The sequence below is a fragment of the Blennius ocellaris genome (genome assembly GCF_963422515.1).
Source record: "Blennius ocellaris genome assembly, chromosome: 5".
Classification (NCBI taxonomy): domain Eukaryota; kingdom Metazoa; phylum Chordata; class Actinopteri; order Blenniiformes; family Blenniidae; genus Blennius; species Blennius ocellaris.
Window position 1 is genome coordinate 27,418,314 of NC_137654.1, and position 17,339 is coordinate 27,435,652.

Consider the following 17,339-nt stretch of genomic DNA (forward strand, 5'->3'; position numbering starts at 1 on the left):
GATATTTATGAAATTGCAAATAAATTGGTTTGAATTCAAATATTGGGTGAACTCAATTCAAAAAGCAACAAGTTATATCAAATGGTGTAAATATTGCCTAAATATGGGTAAAATTATATTTGAGTTCAAAACTTCATTTATAGAGACACCGCTGAGGACCAAAGAGATGATCAATGAATACATAAGATGTTAAAGTGCACAGTTCACACGCTCGCATACAATAGGTAAAATATACAGACAATACAATAAAACAAACACAGTTCAAACAAATTAAAAGTGGTATAAAAAAAACATGGGCAGAATAAAATACACTAAAAGATGAGTAAAACCCATATAGATTGAAAGTCAACATTTTGCCACGTGGTGTTGAAAGTCAAAGTGAACAGGTGGGTTTTAAATGTATTTGATTACAATGTGAGTATTTAATTACCAAACAAGTACTATTCTCTGTTTTAAACCTTTCCTTTTGACAGATTACCAAGATAGGACACAACACATTCCCAGGATTTATTTATTTTTTCATCCCCAAGTACCAATTTCATTTAATAGCAAATGTCAGCCCCTTCATCATGTCTAACAATCGTCTTTTGGTTCTGCTGATGCCTGAGAAAAAATGTTTCAGACGGCAGCCTCTTCATATAATTACCGCAGTAAAGAATTCCCCCTGAAAGGAGCGAAGGAGGGAAATGATCGGAGTGCCACAGGGGGTAACAGTTGACACTTATGGGAGTGGAGTGTCGAGCTCGCGCCGGCAGTGACGGGGTTAATCATACCCATATGGTGTACCAAGAGGTTTGGTCCAATGCTGCTGTGGGCCAACAGGAGAGGGGAGGCTGGGTGGGGGCAGAACAGAAGGGAGAGGACAGCAGGGTAGACTCTCCCTCCCTCCCTCTCTCTCTCTCTCTTTCTCTCTCTCTCTCTCCCCCCTCCCAACAACACCTGCACCTGGTCCCTCGATTTCTCCCTTGCAGATCCACACTAAACTCTCCTCACCGGATCCGTGGAGAAGCATTTGAACGCACCTCGCTGATTCCTCAACTTTATAAAATTTTTTTGGGAGGGAGGCAAAAGAGTGGATTAAGCGCGTCAAGGGATCACTTTTTTTTGTGTCCTCTTTAAAAAGAAAAAAAAAAAGGTTGCTTAGAAGGCAGATTAAGAGCGACCGATTTGCGTTCTTTCCTCCTCCTTCGTCTTCTTCTTTTCTTTCTCAAGAGGAATTCGCAAACGGATTGTTTTAATGCGTGCGCAATAGCCGCTGAGGGAGATTTTTTTTTTTTTAATTCTTCCAGTTCCAGCTTTTCGAGGGCGCACGACGCGCGGAATGCCGCGGTAACATCCACGCAAGTTTGGGAGCTCGCAGGCGCAACGCAGCAGGTCCAGAAAGAGGGGTAGAAATCAAAGGTAGGACCCTTTTTTTTTTTTTTTTTTTTTTTAAACTTCCACCTTCCACCCCTCCCTCTTTGGTTTAACTTTTAACTCCCGTTTGGTTACTCTGTAGCGCGGCGGCGGTGCGCACACATTCGTGCGGTTCCTATTTCTGGATGTTGAGTTCACAGGTAAGCGCGCGCCGCGCCGCTCCGCTGGAAGAGGACAAGGTTACTGAAATACTGTAATTATTTTGTTCTTCTTCTTTTTTTTAAGGAAAACCATGTATTATTACAGCAGCACTTTAATCATTCTCAGCCGTTCTCCACCCAGACGCCGCCGAATCAGGCCGTCACACTCTTCAGAACGCCTCCGTGCGTAAAATAATGGGTCCAAACATATTTCCTGGATTATGATTTTTGGATGGGTTTTTTTTTTTTTTTTTAAACATATTTCACAAGAGATGCCAACCACTTGTCTTTATTTTTTCATCTTATATTCGGTGGCTAAATGAAATGTTCAGTCATTTTCAGTCCTGATTCATTCAGCCATAGACATGGCAGTGCTTCGACTGATTTATTATGAGAATTGATGAACAAATAACACTTGTTTTCTTAAGATCTGCGTATATATGCATGTTTTTCTGTTTTACTGTGCTGTTTTATTACCTGGCTCTCAATTTGAGGCCACAATTAGCTGCTCATGACATTAAAGAAAACGTCTCCTCCCTATTTTGAATACAAATCTCCTGGTGCATATGTATTTTTAGCAGTTAATTTGCAGTGTTGGTTAGAAGGGGGGGGGGGGATAGAAATCAGGCTCCCCTGGTGATCAGATGATCACGCCGAGGAGGCTGTGAGATATCACCCATCTCTTTTCCTTTAAATTCCTCAATGTTTATGAATTCACTGGTCTGAACATCAATAATTTATGGGAAGATGTTTTTAAAAACAAAATCAAATGTAGCTCATAAATTAAATGAAGGGGAAAAAAACTGTAAACAATTTGTGGAAACACACACACACACATATTTACACACACCCCTTTTTTTTTCCACCATGAATCACTCTTCCTAAAAGCAGTCCTTTTCAGGCTTGTACCTTGTGCCCTGGAGACCTCTGCTACGCGGACGTCATGAGAAAAAGAAAAGCCCGTGGGATGGCTTATAGCCCGAGCGAAGCACACCTTCAGGGAGACAATTTAATGGATGTTATGGACTCAGCTTTTAGTATTCATAATTTATATGGGATTCTCTCCAGCAAAGTGCAGATGCATAATGAATGCTTGAGTTAAGGTCTAACAGTTGGACCACGTTTCAACACCCCTAAACTGTCAGGAATCGTTTCAGCGAGGACTACCTGTTTTCTTTGAAGTGTCGTGTATTTCACTCGTCAACTTCTGTGAGTGCGTCGACATGCTTTGTTGAAAGACAGCAGGAGAGCCAAGAGGGAATCATTGATGGGCGCCTTTATTATGTTATTCCCCTTTTATACTGCTTTCGATGGGAAGAAAGGAAAAAAAAAACGTGGACAAAATCGAGGTATAAGAAAGCGTGTCACGTTTAGTAAGATGTACAAGATGAAGATGCCAGACTTTTTTTTTCCAAAGAGCTGCAAGTACCATTATACAGGCTCGACACATACCTCGCTACGTTTACACTTTAAATAAATAATAGGGCTGTCATAGTTTCCAGAGCAGGTGTGAAGATTTGGACGTTGTTCTCTCCTGCGAAACTATACGTCCTGTCTCGGAAGGCTGCAGGCCAAACTTCTGATCACAGAGATCAGAGAGAGAGAGAGAGAGACAGACAGAGTATCTGTCCGTCCTTCTTTTTCTGTCTCATATTTCTCATGGGGCACTCTATAATAATAGTTCATTCCTCTTTCTTCTTTCGTCCAGATTTAGATCTCTGTGGGCTACCTGCATGACGGTTACCATGACAGCATCTGGAGCCCAACTCCTCCTGTTGGCCTTGTGTGTTTACAGAGGCTCGGGCCTGCAGCAGTCGGCGCCCAGGGTTCGCCTCTCCTTCAAAGGTGAGTCCATCATTGTTGCACTCGTCACTGACGGTTACGACTCCGCGACAGCACAAAGTTTTGGAATTACTTTTATTAAGGGCTTGAAATTACACTCAGTGAGTTGGAGGGAGATGCTCTATCATCTAAAATGTCATGCAAGAGCCCAGATTAACTGCAAACATGCAGAGAAGTCTTGTAATGGGCAGCTAATGTTCATTTAGGAACCGTGAGTTGAAGCTGGAGTTGTGGCAGAAACACGAAAGATGTGAAAACAACAGGGACCAAGTTGGCGTTGAGAAAAGGAGTTGAGTGAAATAGTGAATTATTAGATAAGAGCCTTCGAAGCTGGAAAGCGAGAGACATCGGTTTTTCGGTTCGCCAAGTTTTCTCATAAATGTCAAAATTGTGAGTAAAAATCCTTTTCAAACTTATGTGATTCTTACTGCATCACCAAGTTCATAATATTTAAGCGTTTTTTTGGACAATAAGTCATACTTATTTTTGTAGTTTCCTGAGCCTGCAACTATTATTAACAAATGGCTTACATAGTCATCAATACGGAACTATACATACCATCTGACACCACTAAATGTCACTGTGTGACAACAGAATGCTGCTACAGTTCCACCGAAAAACCTCCGTTCCTGGCATATTTCACTGAAAATGCAACCACGATGGCACCGAAAGGAAAAAAGGGTAACGATATGGAGCGGTCAACAGAAAAAAAGCAGAATAAAGAGTTCGGAGTGTGTCGGAGAAATCTGTGAGGAATTAGGAGAAAAGCTGAGAAACTGTTGAGGTGTCGTACGGAACACAGAAAGCCAATCGACGGCCAGAATTGAGGAACAAATTCACAGATGCTTCTGGAAGCTGCTGCTGGACGAGGATTATCGATGGTGCAGTGATGTCGGTGTTTGGAGAAAATAAAGGCGTGTTTTACACAAATGCGGTTTATATACGCATCTATGTGCAACATTGATTTTTATCGCTGCGTTAATAGCCTTTTACGTGTAAAGTTGCTGTTGTTAAAAATACTCAAGTGCTCAGAAACCACTGAATGTGGGCGTGTATATATGTTTTATGGCATTGTTAGCCAGCGTTTAGTTCAGTTTGGATCAAGGATCCAAGTACTTTCTTGCACATTTCTCCAGAAAGCAATGAAATATATAAAATTACACCACGTCACTCAGTTCTGTGAACTAATGTAGATGTGAAAGATGCATTTTCTCTGAAGAACGAAGTTATTGGCTAAAAACATGCAGAGGAATACTACTTCAAATGTGTTTCCACAGTATGGATTCAGGATTATAAAAGTAGTGAAGTAGATCACATGATGAAGTATGAGTGATAGTACATACCTGAGAAAACAATCATGGAAGTAGAAGTACAATAACGGGGGGGAAAAAAGAATTTGGCATTTTTTTCACTTTGTTTATTGTTGTTTTTTTTCCTCCCTTGTTACTAAAAAATGGTGACCGGCCTGCAACTACAGTTATTCCCAACACTGGATTTCATTCTGATGAACTAAACCTCCTCTGACAGGAGGGATTATCCTAATAGTTTACGTTACTCGTTGGGTTTTGCACTGCTAAGTCGCTCGCGCTCGCAGACGCACCCGAGCCTGCGGGTATGTTTCCTTTTTCATACATATGTAAAGAGCGTATTTCCTGCTGCATGTCAAACAGTGCGACACTGAAAACAAAAGGTGGATATTACGTGTGGTTGGTTTGCTGCTTGTGCCCTTCGACCAAGTTTCTACCCCCCCCCCCCCCCCCCCCCCCCCAACCTACGCCCTAAAACCCACACGCACTATAATCTGACCTGTCAGTCCTCCTGTGTTTTTTTTAAAGTCTGATGGCATGACACGAGGAGGAAACACCTGAAATGTGATCACAGCAGCACAATGATAGTTAGGAGTGATAATGCCGCGAGGGGTAAATTCAAGATGGGGAGTGAAGAGGGTTTTTTTTGTTGTTTTTTTTGTGTTTTAGTTCTTTGGCATTTGGGATTTTCCCCATGCCTGCCGCCTGTTGCCCATTAAAACTCTTAATGCTAGAGATTCGCGTTCCAAATATGTGGATGACACCTTTCGATCGAAACAATTGGGGATGATTACAGTCATTGCTCCATCCCTGTCATGTTGTCACTTCCATTTGCTCAGGGAGGCACGTCATGCGCTTTGAGGACGCGTAGGTGAGAATTAGAGGTGTGAATCAGATTTGAAACATTCCTGAGCGCTTTCATGTGCAGCAGAGATTAGAAGAAAAAAACAAAACAAAACAAAAAATAAACGCTTGGGTTGCAGGTCAGGTCCAGGCAGCTGCTGAAATGTTTGTTTTTCCTTTATCATAAAGGAAAAACATTCAAAGTGCCGTGATTTCTCGCGGCGATTTTTGCACAATTTCAAGCAAAGCCATCTGAAGCAGATTAGATGTGAGCCGATCATGTGATCTTGCGGTCGACGGCAGCCGGCAAGTTGGAGTCGACACGCAGCTCGTGTTAGAAGTGAAACTTGATTTTGCAAGGCACAAGACGTCTGTCTGCGTGCTGTTGCGTACGAGACGGTTCCATTTAAAGGCTCGGGCGGGTAATTGCTCAGCATTTTTTTTTTTTTTTTTTTTAATGTGACCTTTAACACTAATCCCCCATCGCAGTAAACAGCTTATGTGTGTATTTCGCAGCGGGGAGAGTGAAAAAAGTAACAGCCTGACTAATTAGACAAGTCTGGTCTTGATCTTGAGCCTTTCGAATGAAAGAATTTACATCTGCACGGAGCTCGTCATGACATATTGGTACGCCGGAGCCAGGAGAGAGTTCAGGGGCAGCTGCGAGGCGTTGATTTATAAATTGCAAGTAAAGAACTTGCAGATGAAGTAGATTCAATCATCCCCCCGTGTCCCACCCCCCCCCCCCCCCCCCAATACCAAACAAGAAGGAGAAAAGTTGGATTTACTCTCCCGACTGTTTTCTGCCACTCCGAGGATTTATTGTTCATTGTTTGTGACAGCGAGCCTCTTTGTTCCCGGAGGCGCCTGCGGAGGAGGCTTTTCGGGGCGGCTGGAGGACATGTGACTCTTCTGAACGAATAAGTGACACTCTGGGGTGCAGGAGGCCCACAGAGGACGGGGGTTCCTGTATTGTTTCCTCAGCCGCTGGGAGGCTCTGTGTGTGTGTGTGTGTGTGTGTGTGTGTGTTACCTTCACTTGAAAAAGGGCCTGACTGAAGCTGGTTGGATAGAATTAGTCAGCATTGCTCGAGAGCAAAAGGTGCGGCGTAATTGAAGCCATGTTGGAGATACTCGTGCCCTCGCGCTGCTGTCACCAGCGGGGTTCCACACTGTAGATAAGTCCGGGACTAAATGGCAGCAGTCATTAGTGCCCGAGTGACAATATGTTGTCGGGTTGCAACACGAGGAGTCGTAGCGGCCCAGCTGCACTGGAATTGCTAGTGTCCTTCCCACTGTTTTCCTATCAGTGTCAGTATGTTGTTAGGGGATAAGTGTTTGCTGAATGTTTACCAGATGATGGCAGGACATTGTTTGCTATTTTGGGAGAATGGAGACATGTGTAGGGGTGTGGCGTTTCCACATTTAGCCTCTTCTGTGAATTCACCATGGCCCGGTGGAGCTCGACCAGCGGCCTGTTATCTTTTGTTTACCGCCGCCCGGAAAACAGAACCGGACCTCGTCCCATCTCGCCGGCTCCGTCTGCGCGTCGGCCGGAGATCCGATTGCATCGCTTATTTTTAATTTTCGTGGCACCTTGACTGCTTCCTGTTAGCGGTGGCCTCAAAAGGAAGGTGGCAGGCACTTTGATGTAAATAAAGATTGCGCTTCCTCTTGAATCCCTGTAAGCCCGCTTCTGAAGGGTCCCTCTGAACATTTGTCATTACATAAGCCTGCTGTCTTTAACATGCCTCCGCCGCGTCCCCGGCGGTGACATATGGTCAATATTGTGCACATGCCGCAGATGTGTGTTGTGCGTGTCTGCGTTTGAAGCGACGCGGTGACTCCTTGGCTGCACGAGTGGAAACAAAAGGCCTGCGCCGAGTCCATTCGTCTCGCAGCAGATGAAAATTGTTCAATCAAAGCTTTCAGAAGAACCCCCCCCTAAAAAAAAGAAAGGTAGAAACATTTTCCACCGCAGCATGTCTTAACAGGTCACGCTCCGCTGCGCACAAACCTGATCTTAAGAATTAGCTGCGAGTTTCGCTCACCGTGTTTCCTCGGGGACTCGCTTTTTTTTTTTTTCTCGTCTTAGCTCCGCGAGTCACGGAGTGCCTTAAACTCAATCAGCCAGTCAGGACACATGAAATATTAAGATCTTAAAAGCGAATATGTTTCTTTAAATGTTCGAAGTCGAGTCATATTTAATCAGTGACACACATTTTGCGGTGGAGGAGTGAGAAATGTGTTGTTTGAGAGAGCACAAGTTCATCCGAGTCACTAATGAAACATGTAAAAGTCATAAAGGGGATAATGCGAACACATTTTTACATCTTTGCTTTCCTGGGTTGTTTTTTTTTCAAAAGGTTTATATGTGGGTGGCTTTTCTTTTTTTTCTTTTTTGGTAACCATTGCAACACTCTCCACACAGAACTCATGGACACCAGGGCAGCACGGCCCTTCAGCTTCTCCTTCAACACCAGCGATTACCGTATCCTCCTCATGGATCAGGATCAGGGCCGTCTGTACTTGGGGAGCCGCGAGTACCTGGTGGCTCTGGATATGCACAATGTCAACAAGGAGCCGCTCATTGTGCGTACGCATTCCAGCAGCTTGTTTTTTTTTTTCCCTAAATCCAGTCTGCTATTCAGGCCGTGGTATTAAGTCTCCCAAGTACAACGGCCCCCTAATAATTCAGCATCTTGGCGTGTTTGTGCCTTTTTTGAAAAAGCAGATCCACTGGCCAGCGTCTGCTAAGAGAAAGGGCGAATGCCAGATGACGGGAAAAGGAAAACAGGTGAGATCACGCGTTTGCATCCTGTCCTTTCAGTGGAGGGAAAGAAAAGAAAAGAAAAATCAAATTCCTTTCGGCTTTCAACAATGTTTTTTGAGTCACTCTTGTTTTGTCCAGGGTGAATGTGCCAACTTCGTGCGGCTGATAGAGCCGTGGAACCGCACCCACCTCTACACCTGTGGGACGGGGGCGTACCAGCCCATCTGCACATTCATCAACAGAGGCTGGAGGGCAGAGGTGAGCAAGACATTTCGCATGCCCTCGGGTGGGATGTACAGCAAACTCCTCCAGCAGTAGACCTGTAAAGCGCTGTTCTGCTAAATATTTCAGGACTACAAACTGGGACACTGATTTGTTTATGATTTCCCCCCCCCACCAATGCTCCCTTGTGACGTCTTAGCAGTTCTATTTTTAACACACCCTCCGTGTCTAATTTGCTTCTGCAGGACTACCTGTTCAGGCTGGTCCCTGGGTACGTGGACTCGGGGAAGGGAAAATGTTCCTACGATCCCAAACAGGAGAACGTTGCAGTTTTGATCCGTAAGGCCGCCGTCACTCGCCGCTGTGCCGTTGAATCCTGGTTCCTGGAGGGTCTTTGCTCCTGTGTTGAAGATCAGATTGGGCAACTTTGATGATTGCGAAAGCTGCAAACACTTCCATTCTTCTACAAGGGAGCCGCATTGAGACCAAGAACATGCAGTGGTGTAGTGGGGACATTGCAAAAAACGGGAGCCCAAACACAAGATATAAAGATTAAATTTGAGAAGAAAATGACTTAAAAATAGTGAAAATATCTGATCTGTCCATGCAGCAAGTAAACGTGACTTTTAACTTTTAAATTTAACTAGAATAGGATTGTACTGTCAAATAAAGGATTAAAAACAAATAAATAAACCTTTAAAACAAGCCAAATTATGTGTAATGTCTTAAAATAAGACTTTAAATCTTAGCCAGGGCCAAATAATTTGCAGTGCAGCACTCTCAAAGTGTTTCCAGTCTCTTCTCACAGTCAAAGAAACATTCAAAGTGATTTGGTTTGTATAAAAATGTCCTTACCTCTTGTCTCCTTGGCCACCATGAGCTAAACAGTATTTTTTTTTTTAAATGGATGGAGTTACCTGTATGTCTCTTAATTTACAAAAAGAAGACCGATGCATCATGTTTCAGCTTTGATACTTTGAAGTTTACTCAACTTACGTCAAGGTTAACTTTGAATAAGAGCATTTCTTTGTCGTAGTCCTTTGAAAAGCAATAAAAACTGTATTGTATTTGTAACCAAAACCTCACCAGGATGTGAAAATTGGGCAGGTCCAGGCAAACAAGAGCATTTAGTGACGGTAGTACAAAAGCATTTCATACCTGTCGCAATGCATTTAATGGTCTAGTAAGTATCACAAAATTTACAAGAGATAGCTGACCCTCCTCTCCGTCGCCTGCCAGGCCTATAATTGATAAACATTTTTTACAAATGGCGTGACCCACATGAGGCGTGCCGTCCTCCAGTTGTTCATACCTGTTTTAAGACGTCTCCCTCTTCCCGGCACACACCTGTTTGCAATGAAGCAGTTGTTATCGGGCCTTCAGCGGAGTTAATTGTGACATTTTCATTGGATTCGAGTGCCTTGGTGCACCGACACACCGCAGACATCTAAAGCAGTTGCCCTCCAGGACCAGGACTGATGATTTAAGGGTGAACCCCACCCCCCCCACAAAATTACTTTCAAATTCCTGCGTTATGAAGTTTCACGTTTCGGTTCTCTTATCGCGCCCGTCTCCGCAGACAGCAACCTCTACGCGGGCGTCCATATCGACTTCATGAGCACAGACGCCGCCCTGTTCAGGACCATGGGAGGGAGGACGGCCATCAGGACGGAGCAGTACGACTCCAGGTGGCTCAACGGTGAGTAAGTGCGGGTGTGAGGCAGCGGCTGCCTGCGCAGTGATTGCAGGTTACGGTTCCTCTCATTTTATTTGACAACCACTTGCCTCAATCCCTTCCCCGCTTGATCCGTTTCCATCCTGCAGAGCCGGTGTTTATTCAGATCCAGCAGATCCCTGACAGTGCGGAAAAGAATGACGACAAACTCTACTTCTTCTTCCGTGAGAAGAGTCTAGACTCCAGCGGCGGGGCCAGCCCCACCGTCTTGGCCCGGGTGGGACGAGTGTGTCTGGTAAGCCCGACCGGTGGGGGAACGCACACAGATCAGCCGTGTCATTATGAACACTTGACAGGTGAACTGAGCAAAACTGCTTATCATCATCCCGCGGTGCAAGTGGGCGGGACATATCAGGCTGCAAGTGAGCATTTAGACTCAAATTGTATGTGTCGGACGCAGAGAAATGGGGGAGGAAAAAGCAACTTGAGCAAGTTTCACAGGGGTGAAACTGATGGATTTAACCACTGGGTCAGAACTTCTCCACAACTGCAGCTTTTGCGGGTGGAGGAACAGAAAGTGCCTCGGGGGGGGGAAACTTTTATTTGCTGGCCAGGCGTTCCTCCCAAGAAGGAGAAAACAGTTTTTGACACCCTGACTTAAGGTGACACGTCTGGATGTATTGGAAATGTGTGCCCCAGTGTATTGGACACTGCGTGTTTAAATATTAATTGGAAATTAGGACTCGCGCACGTCAGTGGAGTATTCCGGCGTGCCAAAGTATTTGCAGTTTCAATAGTGCTGTTGTGAAGCTCAGGGGTTGACAGTGTAGGAGGATAGCCAGACGGTACAACAAAGTTAAGTTGGTTTTAATTTTGCATCCAACAGAATTAAAACGAAACATTATTGGCTGCTCACGGAGAACATTTAGGTTTGTGGACGTTTCACTGTTTTGCTTCGAAAATGGCTTCACGTTAAAATGACGTATTTGCCTTTTGAATGTTTCAACTTGTTTTCAGTTAAATAAAAATATTGAATTTAACTGCGGACTTTGTCATGATGTTCTCATCCGTCTGCAGAGCTGACATTTGGAGTTTGTTATTTATAGTTTAGTTTGCCATTTGAGGTCAAAATGTTCTGTATGAGGTCCTTAAATCAAAACAAGGATAAATGAGTTTGCCAGAGGCTTTCAATTTGAAATTAGTGGTGGCCTCCAACTGCAGTCATGTATTTACACTAAATTAAAAACATGTTTTTCATATAATTTGTACCTTTTATAACACATTCAGAGCTTGCAAACAGGATGTTTTTGATTTAGGAAGTTGCTCACTGCTTGCAGAAGTTAAAACCGGTCGATTATTAGAACATCACAAAGACGGACCCACACAATACCGGGTGGTCGTAATGTTGCGGCTGATCGGTGTGTGCAGCTTTACCTTGTGACGCTAAAAGAAACGGGTTGCGCTTATTGAATAACGACCTACTTTCCCTTCCTGTCCAGAATGATGAAGGAGGGCAGAAGTCGCTGGTGAACCGCTGGACCACGTTCCTGAAGGCCCGCCTTATCTGCTCGGTGATCGGCGAAGACGGAGTGGAGACCCGCTTTGATGAACTACGTAAAGTCACACCGAATAATCTGTCCGGGACCGATCGCGCCTTAATCGCAAACGCGCCCGCTGATTGTGTTATTGACCCGCGCCGCCGTCCCTCTTCCAGGCGACGTGTTCATCCAGCCGACGCAGGACGAGCGGAACCCCATGGTGTACGCTCTCTTCACCACCGCGGGGTGAGGCAGTTCACACTTCACACAAACTCATTACCTCAGTTGTTTTTTTTTTTTCCCCTTCTAATTCATGCTTTTATTTCATGGGTTGGGTGAAAGCCGTCTTACCTAATTGTCTGTCTGCGCTGAAGCTCTGTGTTCAAGGGCTCAGCAGTCTGCGTGTACTCCATGGCTGACATTCGCAACGTCTTCAACGGACCGTTCGCCCACAAACACGGCCATAATTACCAGTGGACGGAATACACTGGAAAAATTCCCTACCCACGGCCTGGAACGGTAGGTTTCACTCGCGTATTCTGCAGCGATTCAGTAGAATTAACGGCACACATGTTATTATATATATATATATATATATTTGAAGTAAGCTGGTGATTAAAGCTGAACGTCTTCCTCCAGTGTCCAGGAGGCACCTTCACTCCAGGAATCCGCTCGTCCAAGAACTTTTCAGACGAGGCAGTGAATTTCATCAGAGCCCACCCACTCATGATTCACCCGGTTTACCCGATCCACCGCCGCCCCCTGGTGGTGAGAACCGGCGTGGACTACCGCTTCACGGCCCTGGTGGTGGACCAGGTGGACGCCGTGGACGGACGCTACGAGGTGCTCTTCCTGGGGACGGGTGAGGACGATGTCCGACGCAATTGGAAACCGCCGTCGTCGTTCAAGGAAATCCCAGGCGATTCATGTAACTCTTGTGTCCAGATCGGGGGACGGTGCAAAAAGTCATAGTGTTGCCCAAGGATCCGACCAGCTTTGAGGAATTGACGCTGGAGGAAGTGGAAGTTTTTCGGGTATGTCAAAATGTCTCTTCTGAATCTACAATGCCTTGATCATGAGCGTTGAAGTCTGAAAAACTTCGTTTCTCTCTCTTTTAATGTATTTATAGAGCAGAGCTCCTGTCAAAACAATGAAGATATCATCTAAAAGAGTAAGGGGTCAAACTTTCCAAACTCGGCTCTGACTGACTTGCATTTCCCGGCGTGTATTAAAATGGATACCTCACGGTTCTGTTTTGCTCACGTCTCTGCAGCAACAGCTGTACGTGTCCTCCGACGCCGGGTTGACCCAAGTGTCGCTGCACCGCTGTGGCGTGTACGGCCGGGCCTGCTCGGACTGCTGCCTGGCCCGGGACCCCTACTGCGCCTGGGACGGAGAGAGCTGCTCCGCCTTCACGCCGTCCACCAAAAGGTGGGGGCTGTCTCACGTCTGGGTTTTAAAGACCTTTTTAAAAGGGAGTAGGAGTGAGTTGTGGTTTTCAATTAGTTTCGCTTTGCTGGCGACCGGCGTGTGATCATTTTGAACCACTTGAAAAGAAAGCGGAACGCTGAGTGGTTGGATTCCTTCAACCTCGCCCGAGGTCCAAATTAATAATTACAAGATTAAATGCAGAGGATAGGAAGGTTGTTTTCTTTAAAGGTGCAGTATGCAATTTTTTGTTTTTATTACTCAGTTTCCATTAAAAATAAACAAAAAAAAAACTACTAGTAGAGAACAACGGTCTTGATGATGGTATTGCCGTTTGGGTAGTAATCGTGGTTCTACCTTTCAGATTGAATTGCTATTATCAGTGAAAAGAAATGCAACAACCTAAACACTGCAGAGCAAAAGCAGAATATCAAAGCATGGACACATACGGCTTTTTTTAATAACAGTGAGAACTGAGAAGGTCCGTCGAGTTTGTCCTCCTTCTAACAGGAAAGATAGAAAATGAAATGGTATGCACAACAGAAGCTGGAGCTCTTAATCAGTTACCAAATCAGAACAAACAGTCTCAGTCATTCCAAAGCAGTGGACCGACAACAGTGACTCAATACTGCCACCTAATGCAGAATAGTGGCATTACTTCAATTATTATTAGTATTTTTGTTTTGTTTTGTTTTTTGTCCTGACTTTTCCTTTTTTTTTTTTTTTTTTTGAAAAAAAATGTTCTTTTTTAATACATTACAGTCATTCCAATGTGCTTTTATAGAGAAAATAGAAAAGCCCAACATACCCGACATTACTTCAATTTAACATCCTGCACCTTTTTCTTTCAAGGAAATGACCTTAATATCCAAATCAATCCGAGAAAAACACTTTGAAAATGTCTTTCTTTTTGGTTGTCTGCCTTTAAAATAATCAAGAAACACTTTGTGGCTTTGCTTTCAAACGTGTTTATTTTTATTATTATTATTATTATTATTATTATTATTATTATTCTTAAAAGTCTAATTTGTGTCTCAGGAGGAGCAGAAGACAGGATGTGAAACACGGCGATCCACTGAGGCAGTGCCGAGGCTTCAACGCCAAAGGTCTTTCTTTCTTTCTTTCTTTTTTTAATGTTAGTTTGCTGCGCCCGTTGAGACACGTGTATTCTGACACTTTGTCTCTTTGCCGGTGCTCAGTGGAGAAGCGTCTGAGGGAGACGGTGCAGTTCGGGGTGGAGGGCAGCAGCACCTTCCTGGAGTGTCAGCCTCGCTCTCCCCAGGCCACCGTCAAGTGGCTTTTCCAGCGGGAGGGAAAGAGAAAAGTGGTGAGCGAGAGGAAATCGATTGCTTTCAAAAAATGTAACGTATCGGCTTGACGCTTGTGGGACTGCCTCCGTTTCCCCTCTGAAGGATGAAAGGGAAGGAAAATCGATGCGTTTATCGCGTCTCTCCACTGCACACGGGGCTCCTGTTGTTCCTTGTTTTATACTGAATGAAAGGCTCATCTCAAGGGATTTGTTGTTTCCACTCCAATCAGCAAGAAAGCAACTTAATATATTTCCTGAAAGTCTTGCTTTCTTGGGGTTTTTGCGGCAGTGGAGTGGTTATCACTCCTCATCACGACTGAATTAATGGTTCATTTCTGGTCATTATTCAACACAGAATATACAAACGGCAGTGTTTACACGAACTGACTGAGAAAAGGAATAAACTGAAACCAATGGCTTAATTCTCTTTCCTATAAATACTGTCAATACGCTAGAATTTGTACAACAAAAGGAAAACAAACTGAAGGATTTTGCTAACTTATAAGAATAACATAATAAATAATATCCACTCTCCCTAATCATCAGTCCAAACTGAAATCCTTTATTATTTTGTATTTCACAGCATTTTTTTTTTTTAAGTTAACGGCGAGCCACTACTTTTAAGTTATTGTCAACAACAGTCATTTGTATTGCATCATCAGATCAGAGCACATTTCACACACACACACACACCCCTCAAAAAAAATCGAGTATATAAAAGACATTTCGGCAGTTTGGTTCGTGAAGGTTTTTAGCTTTAAAGCAGGAAAGATTTAGGTTAAAAGAAAAAAACACATTATTTGAAAGTTAAAATATTTGAAATTGAGGGCATTTTAATTTATTGTAAAAGTAAGATACGTCACATAAATTGTACTTTCCCAGACATAGTCACTTTCTAGATAAAGGGTTCTTATTAATTACACATTATATAGTAGGATATTTGTACTCAATATTTGTTGATAGACTCTGGTTTTAGTCGTGTAGTGCTTTTTAACATATTGTCATGCATAAATGACACATTGTGTTATATACTGACCTATAAGTGTTTAAATCACTTTATGATTTACTGTTTTTGTCCTATAAAGCTTGAAGTTTTTGGAGAACTTAAAAAAACCCCAACTTGCATTATGCTAAAAACTCACGTCGCCCAAAATACTGCTTAATAACAGTAATGTGAATATTTGTAATTTGCAACTTCCTCCACTGTCCACAACTTTAACATGAATTGTGTGAATGAAGGACGAACTGATTGAATGGATTCCAAAATACCGACGCACATTTTACCGTCCGCAGCTGAACCGCGTGGCGGGAGTTCTGAAGACGAACCACGGGATCCTCCTCAAGTCTCTCAACCAGTCGGACGCGGGGCTCTACCACTGCCTCGCCACGGAAAACAACTTCAAACACACGGTGGCCCGCGTGGCGCTGCGCATCCTGGACCGGGACATCGTGCTGGCCCTCACCGCCCGGGACGAGGACGAGGAGCCCAAGACGCGGCAGGCGGGGTCTTACCCGCAGTCCACCTTCGTCTCCACGCCGTTCCCGCCCGAGATCAGACTGATCAACCAGTACTGCCAGTCCTACTGGGAACAGCTGAACCCCAAACAGCAGCAGCTGCGTAAGCGCACCAGCCGCAGACACACGGAGAGCCAGAACCAGGGCCTCGGCTAGAGCCGCCGCCGCCGCCGCCGTCCACGATCACCCTGTTTGAGACTTTCCGGTGGACTTTTAGTTTTGACCCGTGTTTTTGGGGCGTCACTTCCATTCGTTAGACGGGACGATTCTGTCCCCCGTGCCATGTCCATGTTTCTACGAATGTCAGCCCAGTATGAATATATTTTAAAATATATATTTACACTACTGATGACGACAAAAACATTTCTACAACGATGCAACTGTCATGCTACTATATTGACTGCACACTGGGATCAATCACATATTTCACACAAACCTTGGATTATGTTGTTTTTGTGTTTTTTTTAAGGGCTGACATTGATGTAAAATGAATGCATCGTATAAGTTAGTGGGCAACAATGTGCAAAAACACAGGTATGGTCTCTTTTAAGTATCTTGAAACAGAAATGTAATATATTAATTGTGAATATAATATATATTGTCATTGGATTACTCTTGTATGAAGATAACGAAAAAGATGCATATTTTGCATGCGTACTGTCCGTTTGTTGCAAGCTGTATATTTTACTGTCGTTCCATTTTTAGTGCGTCATGATGTTTGTAAGGTGTAACGTATTCTGTTAAGCTAATTCCATTGGATGTTGTCGTACAATGACTCCCTTACTGTCCTGTGCTTTGGTGACCTACAGTATGTGAGTATTGAAGATGTGTATAGCGTTACAGTGTTCTTCCAGTGATGCACTTTGTCGGTGGTGTTGTCCGAGGGAATTTGGGTTCTTTGCACAGATGTGAGAAAATCATACAGGAAATTGATGGTTTTTTTTTTTTTTTTTTTTTGTACAATATGTTATAAAAATGGGAATGAAACTGGCTCGGATTTAGTATGGTCTTTGGGGGAGGGGACATTTTATCACTAAACTGGATTTGCAGATTTTTCAAAATCCGTTGTTTTGCAGATGAAACAGACCCTGAAAAGCTCTAAAAAAAAGAAAATATTCTAACAATACAGAATTCTTTCCAATTTTAGTCAGCTTCATGTGTAATTATTTTATTTAGCAAATTAAATTCACAGTTTGTTTTTTTACAAATACAATATTTCAGCTTGCTTTATCGGGTAAGTGACCTAATCTGCCGCAATCACAATTCTTCCAACCTATTGCAAATGACTGGTTCATCCTCAAACACAATTAATCTACCGAATGCATTCAGCCA

At 43.8% G+C, this 17,339-nt stretch overlaps 1 protein-coding gene across 1 annotated transcript; it reads left to right on the forward strand.

The window, feature by feature from the left end:
- The first annotated feature begins 939 nt into the window (after nucleotides 1-939).
- On the forward strand, nucleotides 940-16,998 carry LOC308130642 (semaphorin-3F-like). The gene is made up of 18 exons (XM_080497054.1): nucleotides 940-1,401; nucleotides 3,265-3,401; nucleotides 7,979-8,139; nucleotides 8,282-8,344; nucleotides 8,459-8,578; nucleotides 8,788-8,881; nucleotides 10,122-10,241; nucleotides 10,367-10,512; nucleotides 11,717-11,831; nucleotides 11,932-12,001; nucleotides 12,130-12,274; nucleotides 12,395-12,617; nucleotides 12,701-12,789; nucleotides 12,885-12,926; nucleotides 13,029-13,186; nucleotides 14,222-14,289; nucleotides 14,383-14,510; nucleotides 15,786-16,998. Exons 2-18 carry the CDS (start codon nucleotides 3,290-3,292, stop codon nucleotides 16,161-16,163), a joined length of 2,232 nt encoding a protein of 743 aa, XP_080353180.1. The 5' UTR covers nucleotides 940-1,401; nucleotides 3,265-3,289; the 3' UTR covers nucleotides 16,164-16,998.
- Nucleotides 16,999-17,339: the final 341 nt, after the last annotated feature.